Source organism: Ochotona princeps, chromosome 30, assembly GCF_030435755.1.
Source record: "Ochotona princeps isolate mOchPri1 chromosome 30, mOchPri1.hap1, whole genome shotgun sequence".
Taxonomy (NCBI): Eukaryota; Metazoa; Chordata; class Mammalia; order Lagomorpha; family Ochotonidae; genus Ochotona; species Ochotona princeps.
Genome location: NC_080861.1, coordinates 20,483,633 through 20,505,573, shown reverse-complemented (window position 1 = coordinate 20,505,573; position 21,941 = coordinate 20,483,633). Strand labels below are relative to the sequence as shown.

Below are 21,941 nucleotides of genomic sequence, written 5' to 3'. Positions count from 1 at the left end.
GTACAAGATCGAGGGCTTGCTTGAATTCCTGGTGCCCTCAGCCACCAGCCCCTGTCCAGGCACTTAGCTCCTTGGCCGCACTTCTAGGCAATGTCCAAGGTACCAACAGAGCTGTCTTTGGAGGCCTCTCTTCTCGGCTTGTCATCTTTCCACCTTGTCTTTCCCGTGGCCATCTCTCTGCTGCCCTCTGTCCACGTGGCCTCTTCGTACAAGGACACCCGTTACATTGGATCAAACAACCCTCACTGTCTTATTCTAACTTTAGCACTGCTGAAAAAAAAAAAAACCCATCTCCAACTACAATTCTGAATTACTGGGTATTACAGCTTCAGCATATGGGCTTAGTCTGTCATGCCACTTTAGAGGCGAAGAAACTGCGGTGAACTTGGAGGTGATACTTCTCATTGGGTCCCCATCTTTAGCCAGGACAAGTTTAGTGTTCTTTCTACCCCCAAAGATATTACTAAAAGCTTTCTGTTGTTCTCATGTGTAAAACTGCAGCCAACCCTGCCCTAGGTCACTGAGAGCAAAGTCCATGACTTGGCTTAACTAAGGAGAGCTCCAGGCCAACTTGCCTCCAAAGAATCCCAGGTTGCAAAGGGTGGTGAATCCTTATACCGGTGCAGCTCCCACTGGGTCTCGTTGCTGCACCCTGGCCACATGAGGTCGGATACCACAGCTGTGCCGCTAGGGGAGGGTGCAGCCCCATTGGGAACTCTGTTGCTCAGAAGGACATGCTGAGTGGTTGACCTTGGGTAGGATATCTTCACCCTAGTTGAGTCTAGGGACCCCTCGTGCTTCAGTTCTGAGAAGACCCTCCACCCTGAGAAGGGAGAGGCCACCACTCACAGCGACACATTCCCAAGGGTGGCCAATCCTCCACCCTGAGAAGGGAGAGGCCACCACTCACAGCGACACATTCCCAAGGGTGGCCAGGATACATTCCTGTATCTCTCAGGGCTGATAACCTGTGCTACCACTTGGCTTCACGGGCCATCTGTGGGGCTAAGCATTCATTGTAGGGAATAAGAGGCCTTGGCCAGTAGTGAGAGTCCCTGAGGCACCAGCTCCCAGCGGTCCTTGGGCTGGGATGAAGCATGTTCCTGCCAGGTATGGGCCACTTGGACACACAGGCAAGCAGAAGTTTGTTCACTGCTTTGACCATGCAGAAACATACCAGGGGAGCCTGGGATGTCTCAGTAACAAAGAGCTAGATAGGAGGTTTGGGCTTGTGCTGGGGAACTGGTCACAGAGGGCTTGTTTTAACTTTGATACTACCAGAAACTCTGGCAATCTGACAATTGATGGTCTTACTATTGTGTGAGGATTCGTCGGAGCCAAAGTTTATTTAGCTCACTGCTTTGGAGGGGCATCCTGTGGGATTGGCATTTGGTGAAGGCAGTGAATGGCCATGGTGGCAAAGAATCCCATGGCCAATGGCGAATTCTCCCTGATTTAGGGTGGAAGGACTTTGGGCACAGAGCTAATGTGTTCAGGGCCTCTTGCCTCAGGTAACCCTAATTGGCTTTCTCTGAGGGTTCTCAGGGAGAATTCACTGCTGGCACTGTCCCAGCTCTCGGTGATGGCTGCTGATCCTTGGCTGTCCTGGCTTTCCTTCAGTTCAGTCTGCCCTGATTTTCCCTGTCTGGTCATGCCTGACTGAGATCCAGCCACACCTCAACTTGACCATGTTGCACAGGCCTCCTTTCCTAACACGCGTATGCACAGGGTCTAGGATCTCACCGTATCTTTTTGTTGTGTGTAGTTTCACCCATGATGGTAGCTTTTATTTTTGGCATGTACTCTTTTAGACTCTTGTCACATGGCTTTCCTTTCTGAACTTCAAGCCTAAGGTCGCTGGCAGGATGTGAGATCTGCCGGTCCCACATAGCTGTAATTCTGGCCTCCCTCACTTACACTGTGAGGCCGAGAGGCAAAGGCAGGTAGGAGGGGAAAGAACCCGAGACAGCATTTAGCAGTGGCAAATGGTACAAGTACCGAGTCCAACAAAACTGAGTTCAAACTATGGCTTTGCCATTGACCTGTGACTACGACAAATCTCTCTGCTTCTTTTGACCTTGAGGCTCTGATTTGCAAAGCCGAGATGTCAAACACTCCAAAATGTCATGAGAATCGGGCCAAATGCTTCACTGATCATCATGTCTGGCCTTGGCAAGCACTCAGTAAACTGTAATGGCAACGTATGTTGTGGTTGGTAATAGTTAAAATATCCACCGTGGGATGCATAGCTCTTCTGCCACCACCTGCCCAGCCACTGGGAAGGAAGTAGTATTCACACAATGGCACTTCGGGAGGAGTTCCTGGCACGTGGGGACCATTGCACTCTGCGGCAGCATCACCAGAGTGGCCTCCAGGCAAACAGAGGTATCAGGGCCCCTTTGGGATCAGGGAACCAGGGCTGCTCACGCTGAGTTTTCTGGGGCGGTGGTGCCACCTGCTGGACATTCCATGAATTGTCTTGCACAGCTGGTCGTTCAGTCACAAAGGGTAGGTACCGTCTAGAATGTGGCAGGACAGTCAAACAATTCATGTAACTCCAGAGTTATTTCCTTAGTCCTGGAATCTTCTCTATAGTTTCCAATTTCCATACGTTTTTTTAAGTCAATCACAACATTTCGCTCCTCCCTGCAACCTAACAAGTACGTTTATGGTTTCTTCTGATTCTGTTTGTAACAGATAAAAAACACTTCTTCCTTTTAATGCTTCGGTTCCATATTGTGTTGTCTTGGAGTTCAGTTTGGGGTCAGCGTCCCGAGTTTCAGTCTGAGTTCACCAAAGACTTTTCCTAGGTCTCTCAGACCTTCACATTTGCATTTGAAAGGGGTGACGTTAACTGCATCCGGCTATCATGGCCCCAATCAGTTTGAAGCTTAAAGAAAAAAACAACATGAATGGGGAAAGGCTTTGTAAGGGCAAAGGTTAGGCTAACAAATCCTGGCCTGAGACTGTGTGTGTCCGTGAGATTCAGTGGTGGTGGCCGCAGCTGTCCCTGCTCCTTCTTCTTCAAGTGCCCCAATAATGTAAGATTTGTCATGGGAGCTACTGTGTGCGGACAAGGGAATCGGTTACCTTATCTCTCTACTCATGAGGCATTGAATGTGGGTCAACTATGCAGGAGGTACAATGGGATTCAAATATGAAGCAACCAGGATTCTCACATCTCAGTACTGACAGCTCATCGGCCCCGCCCTGCTGAATGGTTGCTGGGAGCCTGCACACTACAGGTGTGTGGTGGGTGCTGTGCTAGGAGCCCTTTACAAAGTCATGAACAATACATGCTAAGAAAAAGTGATGCATTGGGAGGGGGGTTGATTTTTGTTTTGCACCAAAATATTCATCTTTTAAAAATTTTTTACAGACTTTTTGAATACAACCCTCTAGCAGAAAGGCAGGAATGAGGAGGTGTGGTTACAAATGTGGCTTTGATTTGGTGGGGAATCTCTCCCAGCTAACTTTTGAGTGATCCAGTTTCACTGTGATTCATTCATTTCACAAATGTCTTTTCCTGTATTATTATGGGAAAGACGCCACATGTTTTAAGAGAAGAAACTGCTCTGTTTCAGGTCAGAAACACAGTTAGACGTAGTGCTTGGCTCTGAGGAGAGGCTGCAATCTGGCCGCCCACTGAGCTGATGGCCAGGGGTAGCTCCCTCGTAATTCTTACCTGAAGGGACCATCTCACACAGGGCGTCAGTAGAACTGTATTTGACGTCTTCCTTTTTGAAACATGTGCTAATACAAAAGAAAGAATGGGAAAAATGAATCTGTAATTGATACAAGAAATACAGCACTGTGAGTTAGAGGGTCCGAGAAAGCCAATAAGGGGAGAGGAGGTGGATGTGAGTGAGCCCCGAACTACGTCTGTGGCTGAAAAGGGGGGTTGTTGAGGCTTAAGTGGTCTCAGGGGAGCAAAGCTGAGCCCATTGGGAGCAGGTGCCGGAGGACACGACAAGGGCTAACTTTCTTTATCAGGCTCTCAGTGAACACTTTTGATAATGTTCGACTGCTGACGATTACAGATATTCTGAATGGTGCATTGCTAATTTATGAGTTGGGGGCAGAAATTTATGGTAGTGGAATTTTTTGGAAATGAGCCATGAGATTTCCATCATTGTGATGGGAGAACAGGCGTATTCTCTTGGTCTGTATCCTTTTATATGTGGTTATATGCTGTTGACATTGACCATGATGACCCAAGACCGTGGGAGCTGAGGTCAGGTACATGTGAGTGAATTCTGGTTAGGCCTCTTAATAAAGTAGGCAAGTTCACTAGACTCTCTGGGCTTCAGTTTGCTGGCTTGGTTAATGGAAATAACTGATGCAGACCTATGTCATGTAACAAGTGAGGTGCTGTGTTAAATGAGATCACAGCTGTGCAGAGCTTCCTATGTCACAGTGGCCAGGGCACCCTAACCAGGCTTTGAAAGATGTACAAGAGTTTGTCCAGCGAAGATAAGGATGGAGTTGGAGCAGTCAGGTACTGCTGTCCAGAGGTCACAGCTTTAGTCGAGTTCTGGAAGATGGGATGTGCCGATGAAGTAATTCAGGGCCTGCTCTGTCTCTGCTTCACTCTCTAACTCCGTCTTACAAATAAGAAAATGCATCTTCAAAATAATGTTAAGACAAGAAAATGGTGTGGAGTTTCAATAGATAAGACACTAGAGCTTGTCTATGATCCTGCAGTACCACATAGAGTATTTGCTCAGAGTGGCAAATTTCACAGGAGTCACAAGGAAGACTCCAGTCAGGGTCAAGAAAGATTGACCACGGTGTGCCTGCTCCCCAGCGTGCGTCAGGGCCAGGCCAGCATCTTTCCTGCACTTTGCTGGTGGGAATTCAATGGAATGAAGCCAAGTAAGTCTCCATCCCCTGGTTTTTCTCAGGGCTCTGGGTTCCTGCTTCAGAGTGTCTTTCCTGCTGGGCAACACCATTACCACTGTTATTCCCCGGGGCTGGCTGGTGGGAGCATCCCATAAAGACTTGCACAACAAATGGACAATAAGTGGACAAGGCGACTGAAGGTGGGCCAGCTACCAACCTTTCTCTGACCAGGGCGGCAGTTCACTTTCCAGAACACCCCCAGGAACTGCTTGGTTTGTGTTGAGGCGCGGTGTGGGCAACAGGTACAAGACGACCACCACTGGAAGGATGTTTGTGCTTCACAATTCCCAATAGGAGGGGCCAGGCCACACCCACAGAACCGTTGTGGTCAAGGTTTGGGCCTGATATTTATTTTCTAGGTTATTGCCTCGTCCTTATGTGGCCATGTTCAGGGAGAGTGAGCCAGGGAGGGAAAGGTGAGGATTAGGGGGCGAGATGGCTTGACCAAAAGTGATCTTCACTACGACATACGATAATCAAGCTCTCTTCTGTGCATGTGAAAAAAATCAACTGCCACAGAAAGAATGCCAATTAAACTCACAGGAGATCTCTCACAGGAAACTCTACAGGCCAGAAGAGAATGGAGCAACATATTCCAGATTCTAAAAGAAAAAAAATGGTTGGCCCAGGATAATATACTCAGCAAAGCTTTCCTTTGACTTTAAAAATGAAATAAAATTCTTCCACAGTAAAGAAAAGTTAAAACGATATGCCTCTTCCAAACCTGCCCTACAAATGATATTTAAAGATGTTCTCTTGACAGGGAAAAGGAATAGCACCCACCAAAACCAAAGGCAAATGTGAAGAATATCCCAGTAAAATGACAACAAAAGACCAAATCAAGCAATGAACAACCCATTGCTAGTATGACAGGACCAAAGTACCACTTATTCATATTAACCCTGAATGTAAATGGCTTAAACTCATCAATCAAAAGCCATAGATTAGCAGACTGGATTAAAAAACAAAACCCATCTATTTGTTGCCTACAAAAGACATATTTCACCAACAAAGATTAGTGGAAACTATTTCTTATAAATTTTTTTTTTAGTTTCATCTCTTCAAAGCAGTTTCTTCTGATTAAATTCTTTAATGACTCATAGATCATAGAGTAGCATCATTTTCTTCAAGAAGGTTCTTGATTTCTTTTTCATTTCTTCAGCTACACATTAGTCATTCAGTAGCATGTATTTAACTTCTTGGTGTTGTTCATCTGTCTTTTTTCTTCCTGCTGTTGATTATGTTTTGTTGCTTTTCATTTAAGGGGATGTATAGTAACTGTGTAATGAAGATTATCATATCTAGCAGCATGTTATTTAACTTCATGGCACTGTAAATTTCTATTTTTCTTCCTGTTGTTGATTTTGTGTTGTGGTTTTTTCATTTAAAGGGATGTATAATAACTGTGTAATGGAGACTATCATATTCAGATGTGAGGATACAATGCAGTTTGCATCTTTTCCAGACAAAGATGTACTCCCATTGAAACTGTTTACTATATCTTGACAATAGGATGCTCCATTGTCCATGCCTGCAATGATGGACACATGATTGTTTACGAAGAACTATACTATAGTAACAATATTTGGGAACTCGGTGAGGGAGGAGGGAATTGAGGAGGGGATAAGGGGTAATTTCACGATCTATAGAACTGTATCATAAAATGATAATAATAAAAAGAAGTAAAGTTAAAAAATAGAAAAGTAAAACACTGTAGAAGTACACGTTTAAAATGGGAAAACTTATGGAACTTCATGTGAAGGTAGTAGTTCTGGAAAGTTCTGGAAAGTCCTGGGGTGGGGTAGTTGAGCAGGCAGTCCTCGACTAATTTCCACCTATAGAAAGACCAAAGACTCTTGGGCAGCCAAATTCAAGATCCAGTCTTCAAGGTCTCAGGAAACTGAACTGTAGGCGTGTTGTTCACATCTCCAACATAGCAGCCACAAGCCACATGAGGTTATTTATCTATAAATTAATCACAGTTCAGTCAAGTTGACTTTTCAGTTCCTCAGGTCCCCTTACCACATTTTGAATGCTCAGGATCTTGCGTGATCTCCTTGTTGGATGGACAGTTTATACAAGATAGCAATTTCCACCATTGCGGAATGATCTGGTGGTACTCATATGGAGACTGCACCAGCTTTTCAAGGCATCCATCACCAGGAAGTGTTCAGAACTACTAAGTCAAGTCAGTGAAACTTTCTGTAAAGAACCAGGACATTTCCATGGAGAATAACAAGCTCCTTACTGTGACAGATACTGTGAACAAATCGGCCTTTGAACAATCACTTTGTGTCCAAAGCCTAAGGCAAAACTTCCCAAGGATACTTATATTTACACCTTCTTTTTATTGCTTTCTCCCCACATGCCTTTTCAGAGATAAGCACTTTGATTCCCTATATTTGCCACATGTAAGGGATTTTAAAATTCCTAGAGTCTCTGTTGCCAGTTTTTGCCATGATGGTGAGTGGCCTTGTCATTCCAGGTGGGTGAGGCAGTCTTGGAAAATGCCCGGCTCATGTTGCAGACAGAGACCATCCAGGCAGGTGCGGATGACTTCAAGGAGAGGTAAGGCTGGACAGCAGGGTTTTGGGTGGCACACTCATACTCCCGTGGGGTCTACTACCTGGTTCTTGATAACACTGGACCTGGGAGGATCTAGAAGTGGTGTCACAGATAGTGGTTTTGTCTTCTATGGCCCAACACTGGCCCCAAGAGCCAATAATTTGTCTAAGAATATTTCCCAATTGTGTGCACTGACCAAGTGCAAAAGCTAGACTGAACAATCTAGATTGAGCTACTGATGGGGAAACCAAGCAGGTATTGTGGGATGGCTTTGAAAACACAGGGTCTGAGAGCTGTGCAGATCAGGATAAGACAGCAGTGAGCACGATGGAGAATTCAAAATGCAGATATTAAGTTGGAGGACATAGCAAGAGAAATCAGAAAACTTGACACCAGCCTGGAAATTCTCACAGAAAATTGAAATTCTTAGGGAATTCCCCAAAAACAAAATCTGTGGGGAACCCAAGAGCCTTCATAATGCAGAAGAGACAGACTTCTTGGTTGGGAGAGCAAGCCAGAACTTCAGAAACATGTGGGGTGCTCTTTTAGCTTAGGCCAATGGACACCTAGCCCGCTGACCTGGCTGGGGGTGGAGGTGTTTTAACTCATGGACAGGATGAGTTTTCTGAACTACAAAGTGTTCACATAGTCTTCATAAAAAACACATTGTTTTGGTAGAAACCCTCAGACTAGAAAGCAGAAAAGTGCCTCATGTCCTTCAGAGATATTAGCACCAAGTAAGTGAAGTCCCGTGGCTCCTTCACTAAATCATTTTTAACTGTGAGATGCAAGAACGCAGGCAAGTTGACAAGTAAACCCAAGCCAAAGGTAGAAAACATACAAGGTCAGCGAGAGAATCAGGGCTGAAAATGACCCCAATGCCATAGAACAATGAGTTAATGAAACTGAAATAGGAGAAATATGAATTCCAAGTTTTGGCTTCCAATGTCACGTGTATCCAGAGTAGAAATTGAGCTTAAAGGAGCTCTTGTGGAGATTCTCAGGGGTTATGGTTGACAGAGGATCAGTATTAGTTGGTAGTTGACACAGCTTATAAAAACCAAAAGAGCAAAATAAACAAGTCACGTCGAACATATTAAATCAATGCAGAGAAATGAACGGCTTCAACCAAAGAGCAGAGTCCCACAGGATTCTGCCCTGATCAGGCAGTTTGCTTTTGGTTCCTTCTATTTTATGTCAGGCGTGAACCACTTGAAACATTTATTATCACCCCACAAATACAGCTTTGGAGCCAAGTGCTGAGACTATAACACTCATAACACTCATGGATTCTGGGTGATAAAGGACTAAGGACCAAGTTGCCTGAACAATGGAGGAAGGAATTGGGAATGTTTAATTGGAGAAAGAGAAAGCCTTGGGGTGGGAGAAGTGGCATGTAAGAATCTAAATACATGTGGTGCCAGAAGGATTTAGGATGACTCTGGGTGTTCCAGAGGACAAAACTAAGACTATCAAAGGCACTGAGACTTAAGTTCCTGAAGAACAGAACTGTCAATTGAGTTGTCCAAAGCTGAAATAGTGACCCTTCAGAGCTGAGGAGTTCACATCACTGTCAGGCACACTGTCAAGAGATGCGTGTTTGAATTGTAAACAATTCTAAGATCATCTGATGCAGTGAACTTTCTCTTTCCAGACATGGATGAAGGTAAGATATGAAAATGGCTGAATGGGAAGGAAAGAATGGCGCTGGGACAGACTGGCATAGATGTTACAAGGTTTTTAGAAACAGGGCACTGTGCAAAGCCAGAAATTCTGTAAAGCAGGTCTGAGATTGGGTCAGCGAAGACAGATTTAGACTCGTGTGTGTGTGTGTGTTACACACAAGCATGTTTGCATAATTTGTAAAATTCCAGACATTTCATTAAGTCCATGCTTCCTGTCCCTCTTGAGAGAGTGACACCCTTGCTGCAACCCCTTCCCACAGAGCAGTTAAAGGGCAGCACTGGACAGCAGTGTCCCCTCCAGGTAAAACACTAGTTCTCCATTGCGCTTGAATCCCATTTCCTTCCTGTTGCTCAAATCTCATTTGTGTCCCTCTTCTACATCCTCCACGTGGCCCATGATGACGTTTGGGTTTGCAATCACTGTTGTGAAATGTCGTGTAGGAGAGAGAAGGCACATTCCCTAGTTGGGGATGTCCAGCCTGGTATTAACTAAGTTGGTAGAAGATCTGCAGTGAGACGAGCAGAGCTGGGGCCAGTCATGGATAAATACTTGATCTCCTTCCTTGGATCAGAACTCTGGGAGAAGTGTCCCACAGAGCTCTCTGCTTCCACTGACTTAAGTTGACACCCTCTGAAGTCAGTTTATCATTTGAACAATAAGCCAACAAATACTAGTGGCACTAAGGGTGTCCTCAGAGCTATTGGAAGGATGATTTTTCACATTCGCTGTGTAAGTATTATATAGTTGAATTTTTGGTAACGTTTATATCCTCATTTTTTTTGGGAGGGGCTACCCAAGCTGTGTTGATTTAGTTTCTTTATCTACAGGTATGAAAATGAGCAGCCATTTCGCAAGGCAGCAGAGGAGGAAATTAATTCTCTGTATAAAGTTATTGATGAAGCTAACTCAACAAAAATGGATCTAGAAAATCAAATTGAGAGTCTGAAAGAGGAACTTGACTTTCTGTCCAGGAACTATGAAGAGGTAAGTGGGCAATTGTTTAGTTTGCCACAGGATCAAAGGCCTTAATCTATCTGGCCGTGCTTGCTACCTCCTATGGTGGAAGCTCATTGGGCCTTTCTGATTTGCCCAAAATACTTTTGGATTCTTGTAGTCTCAGAAGCCTGAGACTTGCAGCTGAAGGGACCAGACTGCTAGTCGGACTAGACCAGTCTAGTCAGACCGGACTAGACTGCTAGTTGAGAACAGCGGGGTTAAGCACAGGTGAGTGATGGAAATCTGTATGGACTTTGCCTCTTCAAAGCACACTGTGGCAGGTACTTTAACACTTTGTAGGACAAACAAAATAGCTGAGGATCTGTTCCAAGCTGTGGGTTACACTAACTCTACTGAGGTCAGGAGAGATCATTGAGGCATTAAAGCGACCGCAATAGCTATATAGCTCAATCCTTGCAGGTTGTATTAATTTTTTTCTTTATGAGCCAAACATTTATTTGTTCATGTCTTGCATTTCAAGTATTCTTCAATGACATCTCTGGCTTGAGATTCTTAGCCATAGTCCTAAACGACTACGCAACTGCAGCCAACCACTCTCCAGGGTTTCCCCTCTCGGTCAGTTTTACACAGGTCTACCCATTCCCTAAGTTTCTTGTTGTCATCAACCTTAATGAGGTTGGTCTGGTGTTCGGCACACGGGGCCTCCACCAACTCCACAACAGGGCTCATCACAGTTGGATGCCAACACACAGAGGTGGGCTTGGCACTTGTCTAAGGCTTTGGCGGCTTCATGGATGCCACGCTCGAGACTGTCGTGGATGAGGGCGGTCTTGAGCAGCTCTTGTAAAATGTACACCGGGCTCACCTCCGTGCAGCGTGGCAGTAACAGTGGCAGCAGGAAAGCGTGTTAATCTTGAAGTAGCTGCTGTTTATCTCTTCCGAAATGTCAGCTGCTTCCAAGGGAAGAGTCTCAATCAGTTTCACAATGCTTGCTTTGGGAAGTTACTACTTTGCCATGCTTAGGATATCCAGCAACTACAATCTCATTTTCTCCTGTCCCTTGAATCGTCCCTTAAGACCATGGTCCTATAACAACCCTTCAATCACTTCAGTTAGTTTTAAATCTCTTTCATCTCAGTTTGACTTTATATTGTTATTACTTAACCTTTAAAAAAAAAAATCATTTTGACTTTTTCTTTGGGCCTGGATCTGTGAAGACCAACCTGAAAAAAATGCATCATTGGAAAAAGTAGGCTACCTGTCAGGAACAAGAACCAGAGACTCGGTCAGTCTGTTTGAAGCCCCACTTTTGTCAGAGAAGAAAGAGAAGGCAAAGTGTTTTCCACATCGGTGGGCCCCTGATTGCTAGAATTTCCTGGCTCTTCCTCCTCTTTCGGAACTCACCTGGGATAATTGCTGTCATTTGCAGGATGTGAAGGTGCTGTACACTCAGTTGGCCGGCTCTGAGCTCAAACAGCTGGACGTTCCTATTGGTCCTGGTCTGGATGGTGTCCTGGAGGCCATCAGAACTCAGTGGGAGAGAGATGTTGAAAAGAATCGGGTAGAGGCAGGAGCCTTGCTGCAAGCGAAGGTGAGAGGTAGAATCAGTATCCAGTGCTCTGCACCGTGCAGAGGGAAGTCAAGCAAAGATCCAAAAATAGTTCGCGCATGTTAGAAGGAACACAACTACTTAGTGCCGAGCTCAGTCTCACTGATACCAAGCAGTGCACATTAAAACAGTAGCGTGTTCTTTACTTATCTGAAAGCAGACATTGTTTAAAATGATGATCTCCAGTCCTGGAGAGTCTGTGCAGCTACAGATTCTTTACTGCATTGCGGTAGGATACAGAACTCCTGTGCTGTGTTGAATCTGACATGTGTTTCAATGCTTCTATCTGTCATAGGAGTCGTCTACATTATCCTAAACAAATAATTGAAAAGAAAAGTAGTTTCTGCCAAAATAAACTCACTGAGGCATTGAAAGAGGGAAATGTATTTGGAGCAAAATCACCTTACTGTGTAATAATAGCAGGAGCACTAAACCTTCACCCTGACCCTGCCAATGTACTACGGTAGTTGGAAATGATGTGTATGACTAATGGAGAACGAAATGAGTAAATAGTAAGCTCAAAAGATAAAGTGTGAATCAAAGTGAAGACTCACACATAGCAGGAGTCATAATAACACTTTGGACTTTGTGGGCTGGGCTCTGCTGCAGCAGCATGGGAGCAGCGGCAGGCGAATCACACCTAAGCCTGACCATGTTTATCAGCCTCTAGCGTAGCAGGAGGGTAAAGCATTCAAAGAAACCAGGCCTCAAGACAATGTCATGAAGAGTCGGACACGCTCATGATGCCAGAAGTGGTTCTGACTGAGGTATTTTTTTCTTTTTTGATATTTCAGTAAGTAAACTCAAATTTTCCTTAGGGAGTACGATGCTACTCATGACAGCAAATAACTTTCATTAAGCTTGATAAGTAATTAATCAACCAGGAAACGGAAGGCATAGTGTCTTTTCTTTCTTTCCCAACTCCCATCCATTTGTCACTTTGGAATTTCCAGGCAGACGGTGGAAAGTGAAGAGAAAGGAATATGTCAAACGGTGGGGAGAGTAGGGCAGATGTGGAAGAGATGGGGCGGAGGATTGCCTGCGAACTCTAGCTAATATCTACTTGTCCTCAATCCTGAAGACACAGCACAATGATCACGGAACATTTTCAGAAATGCCCTGGCCTAGCCTGCATTCCCTCTTCCAGGAGGGAAGAGGCTTTGCATTTCCCCCCAAAGCTCTCTGGATAAGTTTATCGCACAGTCAGAAAGCTATGAGAGTACAACAGCCACCAATGAGCCCAGGAAAGGCATTTCTGCCTTTGGTTTCACCATACTGCCTTCAAACACGGCCTTCCCCAATTCTGGCTCAACTGCATGTTTTTTGGCCCAGAAAACATCCTTCACTTCCCTGTTTCTCTGCCACTCACCCCTTCTGCATAGCATCCTCTCTGCTGAGTCATTTCAGACGTTTTTGATGGCAGCAAGCGCGTAGTAACTAAAAAAAATTGGAGTTCCCCATCCCACCCATTCATGCTGGCAGAAGAGGGAACCATACCAGGTAAAGTAAAACTGTACTCCAGATTTGATTTTGCATCACTAGCTATTTTTTTAAGAGGCTCATAAATGTGTTCCATGAATGACCCCAGGGGCCTTCTAAACTCATGCTGTCTGTTCAGAGGTGAAGAAACTGTGACACAGAGGATGAAGTGACTTGGCAAAGTCCTAGACATTTGATAGCATCATGACTCAAGTCTTCCAACTGTTGGTTCTGGAAACCTTTCCCTGCCATCTGCTACGTAACTTCTACTCTGGCTCTGCTGTCCCCAAGGCTAAGCCACAGAAGCTCCAAGATTTTTAACTTTGGGGTGTAGAGCGCACTGTGATGATTACCTCTTTGGGGAAAAGGTGTAGTCCCTGTAATGACTGGGAACCAATTTGTAAACTGTGACAAAGAAATCCCGATTGTTATTCACTCCTCATCCCTTTGAGAATCAACCCAACTCAGTCATTCCTTCTGAATGAATTTGTTTGTGGCTTCCGAGAAATAGAGTAATCTGATCACTACAGCTCAGAGAAAACAGACAACACTGGATTTCGCTAAACCAGTGATGCCTGGCAAAGCTCAGGCAGTATTTACAGAATGAGTTCATTCCTTTCATCATCAGCAAAGACCAGAACTGACAGGCAGAATCCTCTGATAAGTCCATCTTGTTATTGGAGTGATGTGCCCAGGTTTGACATTGCCTTTCCTGAGCCTTTCGGTATGACTTTTGGCTGCAGAGTACTGACATGAAATGACTCAGCATACACACAACTTTTATAGAGACGATGCAACATGAATTTAATTACCATTCAGCCCAAGAAAGCTGATAATGAATTGGCATTATTGACTTAAATATTAGTTTAGGTTTCCTCAGGAGCGAATCCTGAGATGGAGTTTGGAGGTGATTTAGAAGCTGGAGGGTGGGAAGGATGATGAGATGCAGTAAAAAAGCAGCACAGAAAAAAGCTAACAATGCATGTGCCACAAAGCTGCTACCATGGGAGACTGAGACTGACCATGGTGCATTCTTGGAAGTGACACAAGATACAGAAGTGGAAGGGGGCATGCAAGTGGAGGGCCCAAGGGATAAAGGCAGTTGGCGTAAGCATCTTGTGCAACCTACCTGCCAATTCTTACGGTGATTATTTCACAATAGCTCAAAGATTCTGAGGAGATCTGGCTAGGGGTGAGTGTAGCAACCATATTTCCTGCAGCCATGCTGTGTTAGACATCAGGAACATTAGATATCCAGTTTTTGGAGGCTATGGGCCTGCACAGCTCAGTGACTACATGATGGTGTCGGTCCAGAGCACTTCTGCTATCTCACAATAGGCTTCTCTTTGTTATGTGTTGTGATTACTCAGAAAACAATTGAGGAAAGAAGGCATAATTAAAATCAAAAATTGAATTGATCCAGTGCCAAAGTTATTTTCGTTGGGGACAAATGGGATAAGGAGAGGGAGAGAGAACGAAAGAAGTTTAACCATTCGGATAACCTCCGACTCCTTCAGGTTACTTTTTGGTATAATACTTCAGGCAGAAGGAACTTCAGACTTATCTCCCTGATCTGGATTTCTTGAAAGGTCAGAACCACAGTTTAGTCTCAGTTTGGTGATCTGGAATTCTAGAACGAGTGACTCTATTTTGAATTTTATCCCAATTTGTCAGGGCCTCATTGTGCTCGAGGTAAAACGATGGCCTCGTGTCATGTTTAAGCTATCAGATGTTTTGATTTTTTTCATAATCAAGCGGTTCTCCACACACCATCTCAATGTTCTACAGGTCAAATCAGGTCTGACACACTCTGCCTGAAGTTGGTGTTAGGTCCTACAGGGTAAGAGCTCCCCAGGCCCTCAAGGTTGCTCCACCTCAGATGGCAGTTGGGACTCTATGTGCAAGAGCTAAAGGAACTCCGATGGGTAACAGTGCTCCAAGAGCTAATCAACACACCTCATTTATACACGAATATCTTATGCCACGATAGTGCACTATGGAAAACTTTACCCAACAGATTTTAAAAAATAATAACTTTACCCATTAGATTCATAAAAATCAATGTAACTGAGATGGCCTGCAGTGGTAGCCTAGTGGCTCAAATCCTCGCCTTGCATGCACCAGCATCCCATATGGGTGCCACTTCCAATCCCAGTGCCCCACTTCCTATCCAGCTCCCTGTTTGTGGCCCGGGAAAGCAGTCTAGGACAGCCCAAAGTCTTGGGACCCTGCACCCAGTGTGGGAGACCTGGAAAAAGCTCCTGGCTCTTGGCACAGCTCCGGCTATTGCGGCCTCTTGGGGAGTGAATCAACAGAAGGAAGATCTTCCTCCCTGTCTCTCCTTCTCTCTGAATATCTGACTTTCCAATAAAAAATCAATCAATCAATCAATCAATCAATCAATAGATGGAGGGTCAGCTCTAATTCACCTGCTTCATAAGATTCATTTTTTCATTCTGTAGAAACAATAGAATCCTGTTGGGAAATCTCAGAGCTTTTCTTCTCCAAAACTTCTGTAGAATTTGGTTGAATTGATCCCATCAGTCATCGTCAAATTTCCTAAAATTCAGCCATAGAACTGCTAGCCTTTTCATCTCCAGGTACATCTTTCAAAAATGTTGGGAGTTTTCAGTCTCCTGGGTGGCCCCTCTTTGAAGAGATCACGTGATAAGGAGAAACACTTGAGTCATGTGTGGACAAAATTCATTCGTGGGAACCCTGGAATTTTGATATTCTTTCTGGTTGTTCAATTCTGATAAAATCCTCAAAAGTAAAAGCTCTTATTCCCACTTTTAAAAAAATATATTTATTTAGTTATTTTTAGATTTTTAAAATTTATTTTTATTGGAAAGGCAGATCTACAGAGAGAAGGAGAGATAGAGAGGAAGATCTTTCATCTAATGGTTCACCCCCAAGCAGCCACAAGGAACGGAACTGAACCAATCCAAAGCCAGGAACCAGGAGTTTCCTGAGTCTCCTATGCAGGTGCAGAGTCCCAAAGCTTTGGGCTGTCCTCGACTGCGTTCCCAGGCCACAGGCCGGGAGCTGAATGGGAAGCGGAGCTGCCAGGATTAGAACCAGCGCCCCTATGGGATCCTGGTGTGTTCAAGGTGAAAACTTCAACCACTATGCTATTGTGCCGGGCCCTAAAAAAAGATTTATTTTTAAAAAATTTTATCATAAACACATATATACAGAGAGAAGGAGATACAGAGAAAAATATCTTCCATCCACTTCTTCACTCCCCCAGGTGGCCACAACGGTCGAAGCTGAGCCTATCTGAAGCCAAGAGCCAGGAACCTCATGTGGCTCTCCCACACAAGTTCAGGGTCCCAAGGCTTTGGCCCATCTTCACTGCTCTCCCAGGCCACAAGCAGGGAGCTGGATGGGAAGTGGAGGAGCCAGGACACAAACTGGTGCCCATGTGGGATCCCAATGCATGCAAAGCAAAGATTTAGCCACTAGGCTATCATGCCATCCCTGTTATGCCCATTTTCTAAATGTATTTACTGTCACCAGAGAAGGAAGGGCAGGAGCGAGGACAGAGTCCCTTCTGTGGCTTTCCTTGCCAGGGTGTGCTTAGGTGACTAAAAAGGACAGCTGGTCCATGACGCAATTTGCTGTATGTTTCCATTGGTATCTTCAGTAGCGACTGGAAATTGGTTCAAAGCAGGCAGCTTCAACAGCCAGACAGATCTTGTATAATCTCTAGGAGATACTTGGACTTTTCCAGTTATCTGATGCCTGTGGCTGTGGCAAGTGATACTATTTGTACTGATTTCTGTAGAATCAAGAACTTCAAACCCATGGACCTGGTAGCCAAAAATGCTCCCCCACTCCCCAACCCTGCCCCAGATGTTATACATCAGATCTTTCATTTTTCAAACTCTTCCATGTTAAAGTTAAAATTTATTTACTTTGACTTTATTTGAAAGGCAGGCAGATGTAAAGGAATCTTCACTCCCAAAGCACACAGCAGCCTGGGCTGGGCCTGATGTAGATCAAGAGCCCGGAATTCCATCTTCCACAGGGGTAACAGACACGCACGTATTTGAGGAACTATCTGCTGCCTTCTAGAAGCATACATAAGAGGAAGGTGATTGGAAGAAAGGAAGCTGGAACTTGAGCAAAGCGCTCCGATTTGGATGCGGGCATCCAAAATAGGAACTTAAGTGATGTACCAAATGCCAGTCCTCTGCACTTAACCTTTTCAATACATTTAATTGCAAAGAGAGCGCAAAGTGATTTCAACAAAGTGATTTTAAACAAAGATGTGAAAAAATGGTGGTGTTCTGAGGGTGTAGGAAAACACTGTGCGCAGCAGTTTTGCCACTGAATACAAACCACTCATCGGGTTGAGTGACACAGAGAGAGGTAGAGGGACCTGTGATGACCCCAGAAATGCCCAATGACGTGGATAGTCCAGGTGGAATTCTGGATTCCCCTTCCAAGAGCAGTGCCTCAATGAGCGAATTAACTTCCAAAAGGCTGTGACAATGACAGGTCCTCCTGCTTCTTAGAGTTACCACGCCAGGAATGAAGCTTGCAACGTGTGAAATGCGGATGCAGTGAGGTCACAAAAACAGACCACAAGACACGCTTGCTCACTCATTTCTAGTTAAGCAACAGCCGCCGACATCACTGATGGATGGAAGAAAGTCTGACATCAATTCTGCTTGACATTTTTTATTGACCTTGATGACTTCTTTCATCCATAGTGTGAGCAGCTGCTTTGCTGAATCTGGTAATAGTGTTCACATACCGGAAGAGCACGCCCTCTTCGTGTGCATGTTGCATGTGTTGCACTGTTTATGACATGGTCCATATGTCATACTGCAACAGACATAACAGAGTTTTAAGTTTAATCTGCATATTTCACATCCTATTCATCCTGAAGTCCAAACAGTAAATAAAACAACAAATCAAACCCTGATTGTAATATTTTCATTTTGCTGGTGTCAAGGCCCCTCACTATGACTGATTTCAACCTACTGACTTACTGTGAATGCATGCTGAGTTGGAAAACAATATTTCTTAACACACTATTATAGATCTTTGTAAAGCAAGTAGTGAAGTGACATGCTTTAAGCATTTATTACCATTTAAAAATAAATTTAACTGCAGGTAGATATAACCTAATGTTTTAAAAATTATTTATTTATTTGGAAGGTGGGAGACTGAGGAAGAAAGAGAGAGGGGACGGAGAATATATCATTTGTTTTATTCTGCAAATACTTGCAACAGCTGGGGCTGGGCCAGCCCAAAGGCAGGGGCTCACAGTTTCATCCAGATCTTTCGTGTGACAGGAACTCAAGTACTTGAGCCGTGACCTGCTGTCTTGTGCCCTGGCAAGAAGTTGCATCAGAAGCAGAGTAGCTGCTACTTAAACCAGCACTCAGGTTATGGGATGTTGGTATTCCAAGTGGTGGTTTAACCCACTTGTGCCACACTGCCCATTCCAATAATTTTTTTTTGATGACCATGTTTAATGCCAAGCTTACAGCTCTCCTGAAAATGTAGCAATCATTTTCTTCGATCTATGATTAGCTGGCTCCAGCTCCCTGTGTTCCTGGCTTATGGCATCTATGCTTTGTAGCAGTGCCTGACTCCACTTACATTCTAGGATATCTCCAGCCCCACTTCCCACCCACCTATAAAATCCATCTGTCCAGAACCCCACTTCCAAGACGAGAGCAAAACATTGGGCTACTGATGACACAAAAACTTTGGAAACTAGGGTAATCCATCTAGTTTTGGGAAAAACACCTCTAATTTATAGGACTTTGATGTGTGAAAGAAGTAGCAGCATTTCCTGCTTGTTAAGAGCACAGCTCTGGGGTACTGATGCTGTGGCTCAATAAGCTAATCTTCTGCCTTCAAGTGCTGACATATGGCGAGCCGCTCCTTGTCCTGGCTGCTCCTCTTCTGGTCCATATCCCAGCTTATGGCTCAGGAAAGCAGCAGAAGATGACAAAGTCCATGTGACCCTGTGTCTGCATGGGAGACCTGGAAGAAGCTTTGCTCAGGTTCGGCAATTGTGGCCATCTGGGGAGTGAACCAGTGGATGGAAGATCTTTCTTTCTCTATCTCCTCTTAACAAATCTGCCTTTCAAATAAAAACAAATAAATAAGCATAAATCTTAAAAAAAAAAAAAAAAAAGAGAGAGAGAGTACAGATCTGGAGTCTATTTTGGATCCTGAGTTCTGACCTTTTCTCCTTTAGACCTCATAACCTTGGCCAGATATCTCAAATCCTCATTGACTCCCTTTCTTCATATCAAACAGGATGATAATGCCATTTACTTAATAGTATTATAAAGATGAGATAATAACTGTTAATAACCATGTGGGGAGTGAACCAGGGAATGAAAAATCTCTCTCTTCTTCTCATCTCTCTCTTTTGTTGTGCCTGCCAAGTAAATAAAACAAAATTTAAAAAAAAAAAAAAAGCCTTTTGCTTGAAAATGAACCAGAATGAGGGATGATGAGCTTGGTTAACAGGCTTATCATTTTTCCCTTTACCTCTCTGCTGCAAATTCTTGTTGCTATTTCCAGGGGAGAAAACAAGCAATTCTAATCCAGAAAAACACACAACTCAACATTTATCTGATGCAAATAGGATCACTTTGTAGACCACCGTTAATATTTCTGCTGATTTTTGTGCTCAAGTTGACACCACAGAAGATTACCCTACCCTCTTGAAACCAGGAGAATCTGTCAAGCCAATTATGTTTTAAAGATGTCAGCTCATAAATATTTATTTATAAATATGAGAAGTAACGCAGGAAGGAGGAATAAGAAACTGCGAACAAAACTAAGTACTTACATTATGGTGGGGAAAAGGACTTTCTACCATTTATTACTTAGGAAATCTTGAATTTTATTCCACTTGAAGATGCTACGTGTTGAAAGAAAACACATCTTTGTATGCATTTGGTGAAGGGCTTTAGAAAACGGGACTATGGTTCGAGGCAGGAGTTGGAGGTTAGAAAGAATGAGAAGAAAACAGGTTCAGGGTTTTAACTCATCCCTGCTCACACTACGACCTGATTCTCCACAACAGCAGGCTGAAGTGGCCTGCACGGCCCCCACGCAGGAGGAGAAGCTGGCTGCTGCCCTCAGAGTGGAGTTACACGACACTGCTTGCCAAGTTCAGAGCCTCCAGGCTGAGACGGAATCTTTACGGGCCCTGGTGAGTCAGTCAAGAAAAGTAATGGTGTTTCTTCTTCTAATCTTAACTTTACATTGTCATATTCCTGGCATTCACGTATTAGCATCTCATAGGATATGATCGATGCCTAGATATCCTGACATCCATGGACCATGTGATGCTGCTTTATGCCAAGTGTGATAGACACTGGGTGCTTTTGACTAACAACAGCCCCCTTCCCCAGGCAGCAGCTGGGAAAGGTGACTGTTAACTCCCCCAAAAGCTATTGCCTCTCAGCCAGCCCAGGGAATTTCCTTCAGCTAAATGCAAGACTCCTGACCCACAGGATTGGACCTTGCCTCCATCTCCATGGGTCCTGCATTCATGGATTAACCAACCATGCAGGAAACATACTTGAGAAAAAAAATCATCTGGATTGACACATATACTCTTTTGCACTTTTTATTTCAAGATAATTTTAAATTTACAAACAACAGTGGTGAAATAGTGCAAAGAGTTGTGTATTCCACTATGGCTAACATCTTAAATTAGTGTAATATATTTGTCACAATACAAAAGGCACACTTAGCTCAAGCTATTCTTCATGCCTTATATTAGTATATGTTTCAGTTGATTCATTACACTTACTTTTAATTATTTTTAATTCAAACACCTTCTGTCCTTTCCACCCCTTTCAGCCTCTTCAAATCAAATTTCTGCGCACAGAATGAGTTTTTATTAGCTCTCACATATGACAGAGAACAGATGGGATTTGTCTTTTTGTGTCTGATTTTATTTTATTTAGCATGATGTTCTCTGATCTCACTCATGTTACTGCAAATCACTATATTTCATCCCCCTCTTTCATGGCTGAGTAGTATTCCACTATGGATAGATCCCACGTTTTCTTTATCCATTCATATGCTCATGCTTACTTTGGTTGACCTAACGTCTTGGCTATTGCAAACAGTGCTGCAATAAACAGTGGAGTAAGTATCTCTTTCATAACTACTTTTTATGCTTGTGTCTTTTGAATATATACAGTGGTGGCATTTGTTGTCATATGGCAGTTCTATTTATGGATTTTTAAGAAATCTCCACAGTATTTTGCACAGTTGTAAAAATTTACATTCATATCAACAGCATACAATAATCTGCCTTTCTCTGCATTCTAACATTTGTTTGTGTCATTGTGATGGGGGAGAGAGTTTTTTATTTTCACTGTGTTTTGACTTCGTAACTCAGTTGTATAGTGATTTTGAGCATTTTTTAACATAGTGAGTGATCGCTTGTTTTTGAGAACTGGAGGTTCTTTGGCCATTTCATGATTGGATTATTTGTTTCTTTGTTGTTGAGCTTTTTGAGTTGACTTATCCAGAATATTAATTTTTGTTAGACAAGTAGCTTTCAACTATTCTGTTCCATTGAATGTCTTCACTCTACTGATTTGGTTTTTTTGTTGTTGTTTTTTGTTTTTTTTTTTTTTTTTTTGCTCTGAAGCATATTACTTGTCTAGCTTTGCTCCTGTTGACTATGTTTTTGGGGTTTTACCCCCCAAATTACTGCTTACCTTAATGTCTTAAAGTGTTTCTT

At 43.7% G+C, this 21,941-nt stretch overlaps 2 protein-coding genes and 1 pseudogene across 3 annotated transcripts in view; 2 read left to right on the top strand and 1 right to left on the bottom strand.

Moving 5' to 3' along the window:
• The window catches only part of SLC22A14 (solute carrier family 22 member 14), a 980,905-nt gene that overhangs the window by 750,596 nt on the left and 208,368 nt on the right, over positions 1–21,941 (top strand). The window lies entirely within an intron of this gene.
• BFSP2 (beaded filament structural protein 2) overlaps positions 1–21,941 on the top strand; it is a 38,055-nt gene that overhangs the window by 12,380 nt on the left and 3,734 nt on the right. Inside the window, exons 2-6 of the mRNA XM_058657033.1 lie at positions 7,388–7,470; positions 9,981–10,137; positions 11,540–11,701; positions 18,262–18,264; positions 20,262–20,390. Coding sequence (XP_058513016.1) covers positions 7,388–7,470; positions 9,981–10,137; positions 11,540–11,701; positions 18,262–18,264; positions 20,262–20,390 — 534 coding nt within the window. The remainder of the gene's footprint in view (positions 1–7,387; positions 7,471–9,980; positions 10,138–11,539; positions 11,702–18,261; positions 18,265–20,261; positions 20,391–21,941) is intronic.
• Positions 10,612–11,348, bottom strand: LOC131478325 (small ribosomal subunit protein eS12-like; annotated as a pseudogene).